At 39.0% G+C, this 12,818-nt stretch overlaps 1 protein-coding gene across 6 annotated transcripts in view; it reads left to right on the top strand.

Annotated features, from left to right (window-relative positions):
* Nucleotides 1-12,818, top strand: part of rbfox1 (RNA binding fox-1 homolog 1) — a 1,725,607-nt gene that overhangs the window by 572,005 nt on the left and 1,140,784 nt on the right. For 5 of the 6 annotated variants that reach the window (XM_043711602.1, XM_043711606.1, XM_043711616.1 and 2 more), the window contains one exon: nt 8,936-8,983. In XM_043711602.1, coding sequence (XP_043567537.1) covers nt 8,936-8,983 — 48 coding nt within the window. Of the gene's footprint in view, nt 1-8,935; nt 8,984-9,765; nt 9,872-12,818 lie in introns of those variants that run through there. The other variant, XM_043711609.1, reaches the window with a different exon arrangement.

Below are 12,818 nucleotides of genomic sequence, written 5' to 3'. Positions count from 1 at the left end.
CCCCTTCTCCCACCCTGACCCTGTGCCCATCCCCCTTATTCCAGCCTGTCTCTGTTTCTGTTGTTACCTCATACTGACTACATGCTCCTCCCCTTATCCCAGCCTCGGTCTGCGTTCCTCCTCTATCCCAGCCTGACCCTGTTCTTCTGCATTCCAGCCCCAGTCTATCCCTCCCACATCTCATGCCTTCCTGTTTTCCCAGCCTGAGTCTGTACCTGACCTGAAATAGGTCATGAAGGTGTAAGAGTTAGAAAATCTGTTATAAATTTACTGCAAAGTGGAATCAGAGTAAAATAAATATTAGATCCAGAGCACTAGGGATTAAACTAAATGATTTAAATCATCTAAATAGGAAAAATTCTCATTTGATTCGTTTTTTATGTCTAAATTGTTAGGTAGTTTATCTTAATTTATGAAAAGATTTCAAACAGGCATTATTATATTAAATATAGAACAATATAGGAGCATTTAATTGAAGTGGGATTTGATAACAGCATTATGAGTTTCATGGGCTCAGCAACTTCCTCGTTTGGACGCACAGAATTGCTGACGTGTTGAAAGGAAGCATTTTGATGGGGATTTTGTAATTTCTGTTGTGGTGCACATTGTGCAATTTGAGGTTGGCTTAATGCTTTATGATCTTGGTGGAAAATAGTCTCTGTCACATTTTCACCATTGCCACTTTGATATTTTACATTTCCAGGTCACTGTAAAAGATTAGGAATGAACTGTGACAGTCACATTTTTCAGTTTGAATGAGCTCCGATGTGAATGTTACAACATGCTTTCACTGGATGAAAAGCAAGTGCAGAATATCCATATTAACATTTCAAACATCATTAAAATATTACAAACAACGTTTTTCACTTTTGGAAATATAGTGATCTTTTGTAAAATGCAATGTTATCTTCATTATGATCTAGGTAAATATGAAGCATAGGGCAGGATTTATGCAGAGTCAGGTCTTCAGAAATGACAAGCATTCTGGGAATCACACCCATATTATGTTAGAAATTGACTTGAAATGTAAGGTTTAATATTTCCAAAGAGGTGACATGTTCAGTAGCAATGGCTCACCCAAGTAAAGAGTGCAACATGACTTATATGGTGAAATAGTAAAACACTTGATAATAATTCCTAATTATAAAAAAAATTATAGGAGGCTAAGAATGTCAGTAATTTGAATTGCCTCAAATCTCCAGTTATTGTCAGTGGTGTAACTGATAAATTAATTTCAAGATTCAATGTGGTGCTATTTATTATTAAGCATAAGCAGGCTTTGTAAACCCTAGATGATAACGGCAACATTTTCCTATTTTCCTGTGGTTTTCAGGATCTCAGAATCAAATGGGAATTCTGAGTCCATGTTTGCCTGGCAAAACAATCCTTTATCTGTTGCCTTGCTGTACTCTAAAGGAGGGAGGAAGGTTTGCAATGTTGCTGTATTCAAAGTATGGAAGGATTTTCTTCTGAGAAAGTAAGTTGTGCCCTTACTCAATGGAGTTCAGAAGAATTATTGATATGTGTAAGATTTAAGCTCTATTCGCCAATGCATGCAATTTCAAATGAGCTCCATTGAAAGAGACATTCCCTGTCCCAGAGCCAATGACACACAGGCTTCTCAGTAGCTTCCTCTCTAAACAGTTAGAAGGGTCAGGCCCTCCACCTTTCCCTATCTGTGACCTCACAGCCTGCAGCAGTTCAAGCTGAGGAGGGTGAACCTCTACCTTGGTGGGAAATCAGCAGGATCCGCCAGGGTCTGCAAGGCACAAATGCTCCTGGAGAATAACCGGGCAAGTCCTCCAAACCAACAGGGCCAAGCCCAGAGCAAACACGGAGCTCTCTCCCCACCAGGTGCAGAGCTCAGGACTGCACATCGACTGGGTGGGAGGCAGAGGAAATTAAAAAAAACTTACTGAGGGCATATAGGTGGTCCTGGTGAAAAATCCTGCCAATAACCTTTCACTTTAGTCAATACATCTTCACTTGCACTGCTAAAAAGTCGACCGTAGAATAATCTTCATTGTTGACCTAGTTCACTCTCACCCATGCGAGAAGTGAACAGCCTGTTCAAATATCCCAAGGTTGAAAGATGTTGGAATGGCCAACCATTGTTCAAATGTCACAAGCAACCAGCTCTTTGACTGCAGGTGGCCTCACACTTCAGGGATCCTTGAACCATGATGTTGACAACTGCAGCCAAGTTGTTGCATTTTAATGTGACAAACAATGGTGCTAAGTACAATGTACAGGGAATGTGCTATTCTGTTGACATAGCATTTCATACCTACACTCACCTTGTATGTGAGAGGATGGAATCAGTGATGATTCCACACACCTTTGCAGGTAAAAGTTAATGCTCTGAGTCAGCTTTTCAAAAGAACACACTGCCGTTGAAGGTTAGGAGATGTACATTGGGCACCCCATTCTACCTCCTACAGTATTGGTCCGTTGGGTAAAGCTACAGAAAGCAAGGGGGACAGAGCAACGCTAAAATCTGACTGCCCAAGTGTCTTGACTCTTCTGGGGGAAGGATTTAAACAGTTGTGTTCGTCGTGGTCACAGATTGGATGGTAGAGTCATTGAATCCTACAACATGGAGACACGTCCTTGGCCAAAACTGGTCCATGCTGAACCTAAATGTCCGTCCACGCTAAGCCCATTTCCCTGCACTTGGCCCATATCCTTCTTATCCTTTCCTATCCATGTATTTGTCCAAATACCTTTTAAATGTTGTTAATGTACCTCCTCAACTACTTTTGCTGGCAACCCGTTCCATATGTAGCACCAGGATGGCAATGACTGTGAGGAGCGTCAGAAATATTTTGTTGAAGAAAGTCCTGAGTCCTCACATCCATCATAGTGAAGCCTCATGTTGTTCTTTCGTGCAATATGTCCTGGAAGCTTTCCAAGGAGATCGTTGTCATGTCTCCACAAGGAGCTCCGTGGTATGTGATTTTATCCAATAATATGTTGTACAACCAGAGTTTTAGTGCTACTTCTGGAGTAGGATTATGCCACTAAGCCCCTGTGACACCTCCCGTGAAGATAAGGGGCTCTTCCACATCACAAACCAGGTCCATACATGCTTACAGTCCAGTGTGCGAATCTGGCAGCTCTGAAGCACTGTCTTCCACTCCTTGCCATGGAGTGTGATTATGAAATGGGAACATCATGCTTCACTCTTAAATGCCTTTTTTTTGTCTAATTATAGTTCCTTAGCTTGCCCGACAAGGAGACAATTAGTGCACACAGTATAATGGTCATGATTGTTTGAGGTTTTATTTTTAACCTGCATTCTTAACAATAAATGACCTTCCAATGATTCCTGTGGTTTTTTTGACTCACTTGTGGGAATTGCATGTCACTGGCTAGCCAGCATTTATTACCCATTCTGAGTTGCCCTTGAGAAGGTGATGGCGACCTGCCTTGTTGAACCGCTGTAGTCAACCTGCTGTGGGTTGACCTACGATGCCTTTATGGAGGAAATTAGTGAGGCCTTGATTACTGCAGTTGCCCACAGAAGGGTCTCCAGTTCCAAAGGAAAAACCCATAATTACTCTGACCATTTGGCATGTGGTTTTAGCCATTTGTGCAGTTCTTGTGCAATTGATGGCATACCTGACGTGGCATTGTTCTAACTTTGTTTCAGTGTGAGTGTCTTGGCATTTCCACCTGAGATAACTACATTTTCCCATATCATTCTTTTTTTACTTCTATGTTATTTTGTCAGTTACCCTTGTAATCTCCAAGCCTCCCGCATTTATACTGAGCCCCTTTATATAACTAATACTTTACCCCTGAGCCTATGACTTTGGAACTTCCCATGCCCTTATGTCCTTCCTCATGTAGAGACCAGATGCACAGTGACCTGTTTCAAGGCACCTCTCGCAAGCAAACCCCAGCCCCAATTTGTGGATCTTCTTGTTCCCTCCCATTCACGATGTGGTGCAACCCTACTATCCACAGTACACTGAGCCAGTACTATTATGTCCAACCCAGACTTGAGTTGTTCACTTTCCGTAGGACTCTGGGGACTGCTGCTGACAAGCCCCTTGACCATTATTGCTGAAACTAGCAGGACTGACCTTGACCCAGATCTCTTGGAGTGATTTGGTACGACAATCTTGACTAACTGTTCCCCTTCCTCCATGTGAGCAGCCCTCAGTTGACTTACATTTAACCCTTGATTTGTTTGTATTATAAGGACATTGTGTTAGAAATCTATGGACTCTAATAGGACCAAGCTCCTGACTGACTCTTTCCAACCCTCTGAACTGGAATAATCTGAGGCCTTTTACTGACAAAGTTGGTACTTCCTGACTGACTGTACTTCCATACTGTAGGGAATCTAATCTAAATCTAAAAATTGAAAACTGCTCCCTTTTGGCTTTTGGACGTGGCCATTTGATTGAAGCGCATGTAGTGTGCCATGAAAACTACTGATGCATGCTGCAGGTGTAACGATGTAGCACACTGCCGCACAGTTTACCCTCTATCTAGCTGTTCAACTGACGATTCAGTGCTCATTATTGTCAGGAGTTGTCAGCCTTTCCATCTGTAATGAAAGGCAATGCCAGCCACAGAGGCTGGCAGCCTAGAACTGAGCACTAAAGACACCATGTGCTTAGAAGACAAGGTGACCCCTACAGAGGCTGGCAGCTTGTAACTCAATGCTGAGGCCAGTTTATGTGAGCTCAGAGAGCGACATGGGAAAAACATGGGCTGGCAATCTCCAAGCAAGTGTTCAAGAGAGTGGTGAGTGCAATGAAAGCAAGCTGTGAAATATAAGATACACCTTGTGTAGATGAATACAAGGTTTTGCGCAGGTGTCCCTGAACTCTAAACTAAAGTGCTGAATTCCAAGGAGGCTCTGCACTGGTCCAAGAGCAGGCATATTGGTGTGGTGAGGCTGGAGATTCACCGCTGCCATTTTATGTGGATATAAAGTCAAGGAGAATGGTAGCCATGGAACATGCAGATATGTTGTTCAGAAGAAGCAGTTGCATGATGGTCGGGGTAAGCATGTTGCCAACTACTTCCTTGCATGTTGAAAATTTGCACAGTCCATTTGCTCAGTGAAGGAGAGGAAAATCAGAAGTCTATTTTGATCAAAGAATGTCTTTGATGCCCAGAATGGTCTCCTTTGGTTCATCAATTTCTGCATTGATCTTGTTTAGTGAGGAGCAGTGGAAAGTAATAATTGCAAATATTTCCATGACAACCATTGACTCTATAAAATATTTCCAGGAGGTCAAGATGCTCCATATGAGATTTTCTTAATCTTTTAAGATGAACATTTTGTTTTCAGACTTGCATTTATCCCAGTGCTGTGGGCTGATGGTAATTTTTCAATTAAGGCATGCAGAAAATTAGTCAGCAGACATTGTAACTCATCGTCCTTCAGTTTTACAGCTGAATTCCAATTGCTTGAGAGTGACCAGCTCAGTATAAATGGCATTTTAGCTCTTTGTGCCCTCTTGCAAAGAACAAATATCCATCAAAATAGATGGCTTTTTGATAAAACAAAACATCCCTCCTGGTGAGGGATGAGCATTATTGAACATCATGTGGGCTTCCTCGTTTATTAATGCCATTCCTCATCCACTGACGTTTTATTTTAAGGTACATCAAAAGTCCACGCAGCCACTTTGCTGGAAAGATCAAATCTCTAATGTCATACTTCTGAAAATTCCTGTGGTTCCTCCTGACAGAATTAGCTGTTGAATCTTTTCCCAGCCTAAGTTGAAGCATTTGACATCTCATTATTTGCCTCAGCTGTTTTCAGTATCACCTTCACCTACCTAATTAGGTAGCTCATTGAATATATTATTCATAATCCAACTCGCGTTACTGTCAGAAAATGTTGACACATTTTCAGAAGAGACACACTTTACGGAATGACTCAGAGGGAGAGTCACGCAACACAACATGAATACTGATACAATGTCACGCCAAGAAATGACCAATGCTAATGACCCTGCCGGCTATAGATGCCTCTGGCGCAATTACAGTAATCAGTGCACTGTCATGAAAATTTTTGATAAGGTTTATAGATTTTAACTGAGTCATTAAACTAATGTAAAATTATTTCTTGCCCATTATTGGTCATAGATTTAAAGGAACACATGTTACCAGAAAGAATAAAGTCTGATTTTTTTTTTTGCCAAATAGAGTCCATTCAGGAGCCCTTTTAAAAATAGCAGATTCTAGAATTTCTACTCCCTTTCTCTACGCATAATTTTTGTCGATACTGAGTAATGTCACATTGCAGCCCACCCATGGTCTAATCCCTTTGTAGAGTTGAGACCTTGCTGTAAGAATGTGTGGTTCATGACACTTGAGAGGAGCTGTGGTCTGTGGTGAGGGAGCCTCATTTTCAAATGGGAGCCAAGAAAATAATAGCCATCTGCACCTGGAATTCTTTCATTGACAGGCTTTGAAATGCAAAAAAAAATTACTCTTCATGTTTCAATGATTAGGTGCAGTAATATAAGTTAGATATATGTTTACTGCATCGACTTACTTGCATTTTCCTGCAAGGATAATCATTCTGTTAGTGCAGAGAACTACTATGCATTCAAAATTTGGAAGAAAACATTGTTAGGAAACTCTATGAGTCATGACCTGAAGTTTTATAGATGTTCATGCCCTCTAAAATTGATAGGAAACATTTTACCATGACTTTTTTTAAAAAAAAACTGTTCCTGGAGTGTATTGATTGATAAGCTAATTATTACTACTATGAAAAAATTCTATTCTTGAAATTTCAGTAGGTTTCCTAGTTTTTGAGCTGCAATGTTTTTGTTATGACAGCTGAGTCCCTTGTGAATGCTTGGCTGATTTTCAAAAGCTAGGAACCACTGGGCAAAATAGACTACTTCAATCACAGTTTCAACAGATTATTAAAAGGTTTCCTGTCATTGATATGTGATTTAATTAACTTGTTTTTTGTTTTTAGAACAGTTTAGCCATCTGAGGGAATTTCTTTTCATGTAATTCTTGAATGAAAATTCTTTACAGTATGAGTATGCTTGAACCTCAGCTCTATTAGATTGCTAGGTCTTTATCCTTAAATATCTATTTCCACAAAATGGTTCCTGAGTTCTTCCAATGGTGGATACTGGGTGAGAGGCTATGGAGAATATTTGGGGCTAAGAAGAGCACATGGAGGCTGCATGGGACATGAGGGTCCCAAGGGAACCAAAAGGTTGTCATATGGTCTGACTTTAATTACTAGACCCGGGCCGATGTCCTCATAAACAGGGATGGTCTGGTCATTCATTTGTCTCTGTTGCCATATTGAACTTGCCTCTGAAAGTGATGGGCTCCATCTGACACCCGACTCTTGTGGTGCTAACCCATTTTGTTGAAACACTTACAAAATACACTGTCTCTGAAGTTTAGAGGTTCCCCAACTGAACCTTACCTCCTCTTTGACAAAACTCTAGGCCTAACTGTCAATTTCAGAGGTACCAGTTCAAAGAAATTCACACAACATATTATTTATAATATGTCAAGAGACCAAAGAGTCCAGAATCTAACATCGCTTTATTGTAAGCTACAGGAACGTAGAACATTCAGTGTCTAATGACACATGAGTCAGACAATACACGTGCTCATGGCTGTTTCTGTGGTTAGCTTTACCTGGAGCAGGTTGCTAGAGGCTACAGCTAAAGGGGCATCAACCATTGCTTCATAGGAGAATCTATTCCCCTCTTACCACCTGTCACAGGCATGTCAGAAAGATCTACAAATTGATAATAAAACTGAAGTACTACCCATCGCACCATAAGATGTTCTACGTAAAACCAGTATTGGGCTTACACGATGTGCATATTTGTTTACAGTACTTGAGAAATCTATCAGGAATAAAATAAAATGTGAAGTCCGTGGAAGGAACAGCGACTAGGGGATAGAAATTATCACCTCAAAAATTTATAGCAGAAGCATAACAGCTAATTAAAATAGTCACTTAGTAGCAATTAAATTAATTTTTTTTGCACTTGTCGAAGGTAAGGATTCAAAAAGCAGATTCTACAGTAAATCCCAATCATTACCAGAAACTATCAAGACTGAATAATATATTTTTGGTGCTTGGACTGATATAATCTTACATGATTTTTCACGCGTTACAAAGCTCATTGAATTAGCTGGTTGCTAGGTGAAATATTTGCACTTAGAGAACAACCAAAAATGCAGAAGGCTGAACCAAATCCTGAATTTGAAAAACTAGAATAAAGCTGAAATCCTGCATGTCAATTGTCTGCTCTTCCAACTGTGAAACACTTTAGGATGTTTTTGGCTAAAATATGTATATAAATATAATTTGTGACTAAATACATTACTGATGCCCTCAGATGCTGGGTTCAACATCACTATTGAGCTGGCTGCCATATGTAACTCCTTGCTGCCATCTACTGATAAGGACCCAGTAAGTTGGTGAAAACCTGTGCAGTAACATTCACCTCAAATCAAACAAAAATCATTTAATGTAAGTGGTAAAACGCATCTTTCTGGCACATCATTAAAATACATTGACTCAGAGGTAAATGTAGCCTCAATATTTATATTTTAACCATTACTAATATCTGCATTTCTGTGATAATTTTTATATGAGAATATTAACAGCGATTTCAGATGTAGGCAGTCAATCAAATATTCTTTTCCAATAGGTGTTCAGCATATAATCTGAAATGTATTTTTGCAATATGTTAATGCTGCTGCAAAGTTTCTCAAAATACAAAATGCGCCGATTTTAGTTTTGCCTGCACTGTGCTTCTGAGAGAATACCATCAGCTCCAAAATTTCTCAGATAAATATTCATTAACCAGGTTCATTAACCTTGACTGAAAAGACCGTAGTTTGTTTCTAAGATGGTTACAGTATTAGCATTGTTGCCAAATTTGCTAATCCATTTTGTTATTGATTTCAGGATCCAAAGGCAGAGTGCAATAGCTGTGCAGACAAAGACATCAACACAGTGAGTACAAACATTTCAGCCTTGCTTCTAGTCTTTAATAGTCTCAACTCCCTGCTGAGATTACAAGTCTGACCACAATATTTATGTGTAATTAGAAGAAGTAAAACCTGGTCATGCAAGAAGGACTAATGGTATCTGTGCTAACAATTCAATATTTGCATTGACTGCTTTGCCTTTGCTAAGTTGATCAGAGAAACTTTATTATGTTAATTATCCTGTTATAGCAGAAAAGGGGAACATAACTACACCTAGAGGATCGAGTTAATGCAGCTGGAAGTTGCAGAATATTGAGTCTTGCCTGTAGATATCTTAACATTGTACATTATTTAAGAACAGGGAAGCAAAGTGCAGTAATTCCATTACAGCAGTATTTATATGCTCGGTATTGGTGTGAATAAAGTTGATAATACCTTCTGGCCACCATAGAAATGTCTGTTTCTCTCTGCCTTCTTTGTGCTGTACAGGTTAGTATAATATTGGAAAACATGCTTTTGAATAAGGAATGTTCAGCACTAATACTTTGTCACAATAGTAAGCTTATTCCTTTATGAATTTAATAGTTTCAATAATCCATCAAATTTTTGTAACATTATGTGCTTGGATTGATGTAAGCATGGGAAAATTGTTTGTATGCATTATTAACTGCCTCAGAAACCGGGGAATCTAAATCTCAGGCATTTAGAATGGGAAGGAATTGTTTTCTTAATTCCTCCAATGGAGTCTGTGCATGATCTTCAGCTGTGTGAGGAGAAAGCTAATTGTACCACTTCAGATCACTGCTTCTCCTGATGTCTGAATATTAAAAGATCACAGCTATCTAATAAAGCAGTGACTATGAATGTCATACGAACAGTGTAATCAGGTTGTATTCATTAAAGAAAGTACAAGGTAAGTGAAAACAGATGTAATAGTAGTGACCAGGAACAAAAAGAATAAGCTTTGTCTGGCCTTTAAGTAGTCGTGTTACAGAGCCAGGAGTTACAAAACATTGTAAAGATGCTTTTTTTAATCAAGCGTGCTTCAAATGTTGTTCTTTCTGTCTGTTGAATGATGTCAGGAAGGTCTGTTGAGAATCGTATGTAGCATTGTGTACAAAATTAAAAATGTAGCTGTAAATAGCTGGTGTTCCTGCAGAAATATTTTCTCTGGTATTTTGCAGGTCACAACCTTTCAAAAATATGACAGTGCCAGGGTTTTAAATATGAACTTTATCTTTACCTTTTTAAATGTATTCCGAGAACAAGAGTATATTGTTGAAATGGCAACTCAGTAATCAGAAGCCTGTAATCATGAGCATACAGTATTATTACTCTTCAGATGATTTTAATGCACAGTCCCAGGAGGCATAGACTTGTGGACAGAGGAACTAGGGCAACTTGTGGTCAGGAAGGGTCATTAGCACAAAGCAATGACATGATGCTTTGTGATAGATCTAATTCAAAAATATTAAGTCCGTCAAATGGGATAGATTCCCAATCCTGGGGACAAAATTTGTGCAGCCAGCTAGGGAAGAGATAGACCAATCACCTCAAGGTCCTAGTGGCCTCATTTATTTTGATGGCTGGACTTTGTTGAAATATCCAGTGAGTTGCTGGTGAAACTGGAAGGTCCATGGGAAGCCTGCACTCTCCCAGTTTCAAAAAGAATTCTGAGGGAGATGCCTTCTGAGACTGTAGGGTATTCACTGTATGGTAATGAGTTAGTACTTCATCTTTGTTCTTTTTCTTGACTGGATTGGCTATCTAATTGGAGCATATGTGGTTCACATTCTTAAGTTTAAAAATGTCAATCAGGACCCGACAAACATGAATTAATTCAATTTACAGTTGAAAGAAGACAGCTATCTGACCCAAGTGAGCATTTAAGCCATACAATGGCACAGCTTTGGGACTACAGTAATTATGTTATTGGATAAGATAGCTGGAGCTTTGGATGTGAAGTTTGAGTTCTGTCACAGCAGAGTAAAATTTTGAAAATCCTTGACTAAAATGGTTGCATTAGTAAAAGTGATCATGATTGTTCTAAAATCCATTTTGGCTTCCTAATATTGCTCAAAAAAGGATTGTCCTTATTCAGTCTGTTTTATGTGCGATTCGAATCCCAACACCAACCTGGTTGATTCTTAATTGTCTTCCAAAGTGGGAGAGCGAGGCACTGAGCTGTACCAACTAACCACTAATTGGCCCAGAAGCAGGTCCACTCTCTCCTGCTTAAGGTAACTAGCAAAGGACAATGATTGTGGCCTTGCCATGGTGCTCTTCTCAATAGAAAGCATGGCATCATTCTTGGAGTGACATCAGTTTCCGCTGGTGTGGACCTTAACATCTCCCTTAATACCCTTTTGCCAGTATAACCCAAAATTGCCCTTGCAATTCTTGGATGTCATGTTTCATGTTTGATCCATTTAACTCATCAAACCAAAATACCCTTTCATTCTCTTTTTAAGGAAATAAGTATTGTTGACATCATTCATGCTGCAATATGACTTTATCTAGTCTTGTCCTCTACAAAATGTTAATTTATGTCTGAGTGAAAAACCAAATGCAAAATGAGGAGCTCCTCTTAGTTCACACCTCACAGCCCCTTGTCCTGACTGTTTGACAGAATTTGTATGATCTGGCTACACCTGCTCACCCTTGTAAACATTGAGGTGCTACATAGACCGGATTGGCATCCATAGCTTGCTAGCTGCAACTGGTGCTCTAACTTGAAATACACCCTGAAAGACTTTTTTTAAATAACTGAATGCTAACATTGTAATGTTGACGAAATAAATTGAAATTAAGATTTAAAATGTTTCTCACTTTTCTAGTTACATAAAGATGTTGTGCAGTTTAAATATTGCTAGTTTTAAAATCTGAGTCCAGAAAAGAGACACTGCCTTATAACCATTCAATGCTTGGTGCTTTAGGCTTTAGGGTTGATGTAAATAATGTACTGTCTGTTAATAGTGCCTGTCAACTGTAGCAATGTCTCATCTGGGACTAGCAGGAATAAATAAAAGGCAGTAAAGTGAAAGAGTATTTGAGACTCAAAGCCAGAAAATGAGTATTTTTATTTTTTTCACTGAGTCTCCAAGACCCAGAAGGAGGAAAATTCAGTCATCAATCCATGACAGCTGAATTTTACAATTTAATTGTGGCTTAAGAGACTAGAACGTGTTGAAAAAATGGTGAGCAAAGTTACTGGTATGTTGTGGAACAGAATATTCTATGTGCATATAATTGAAGACTATCTGAAAGTTGATTTATAAATATATTTCAAGATTATATGAAAAGGATGTTTGGCTGGATTATATGTGCAATATACATATTCTGTATTGTTTTATCAGAGAGAAATAAAATTAAAACTCCCATTTTTGGCATGTTTATATGTTTCTTTAAAAGTTCAGTTTTATTTATTAGTTCTACACTGCAACCTCAGTGTAAACATTTTCAATAGAAATAGAGTTGTAAGAACAGTGAGTGCTGTATATTTTGATAATTACATTGCAGGTATTTATGGTCCAGGTTTTCCAGGAGCCTTTGGGTCATATGGTGTAAATGTAGATCAATAGAAGTCACGTGTAACTTATGGTGTGGTCAGCAGGTTTCCCTTGATTTTAGTGCCAATTACATGAATCGTTTGCTGAGACCCTCTTTACCTCATTAATGTGACTCTAACCTCACATATAAGACAAGAGAACATAATTTTACTGTGATTACATCAGCTTTCTGGCAATCTTCCTTGTTACCACATGATCTTTAAGGACAATAGGGACTGGGACATATAATGCTAAAGTAATTTATGGCTCTCGGCCTGGGAGGAGTCGACAAACTTTGCAGCTTGATTTTTG

This window comes from Chiloscyllium plagiosum, chromosome 21 (assembly GCF_004010195.1).
Source record: "Chiloscyllium plagiosum isolate BGI_BamShark_2017 chromosome 21, ASM401019v2, whole genome shotgun sequence".
Classification (NCBI taxonomy): Eukaryota; Metazoa; Chordata; class Chondrichthyes; order Orectolobiformes; family Hemiscylliidae; genus Chiloscyllium; species Chiloscyllium plagiosum.
The sequence above is the reverse complement of the archived record's forward strand: the minus strand, read 5'-3'. Positions and strand labels throughout refer to the sequence as shown.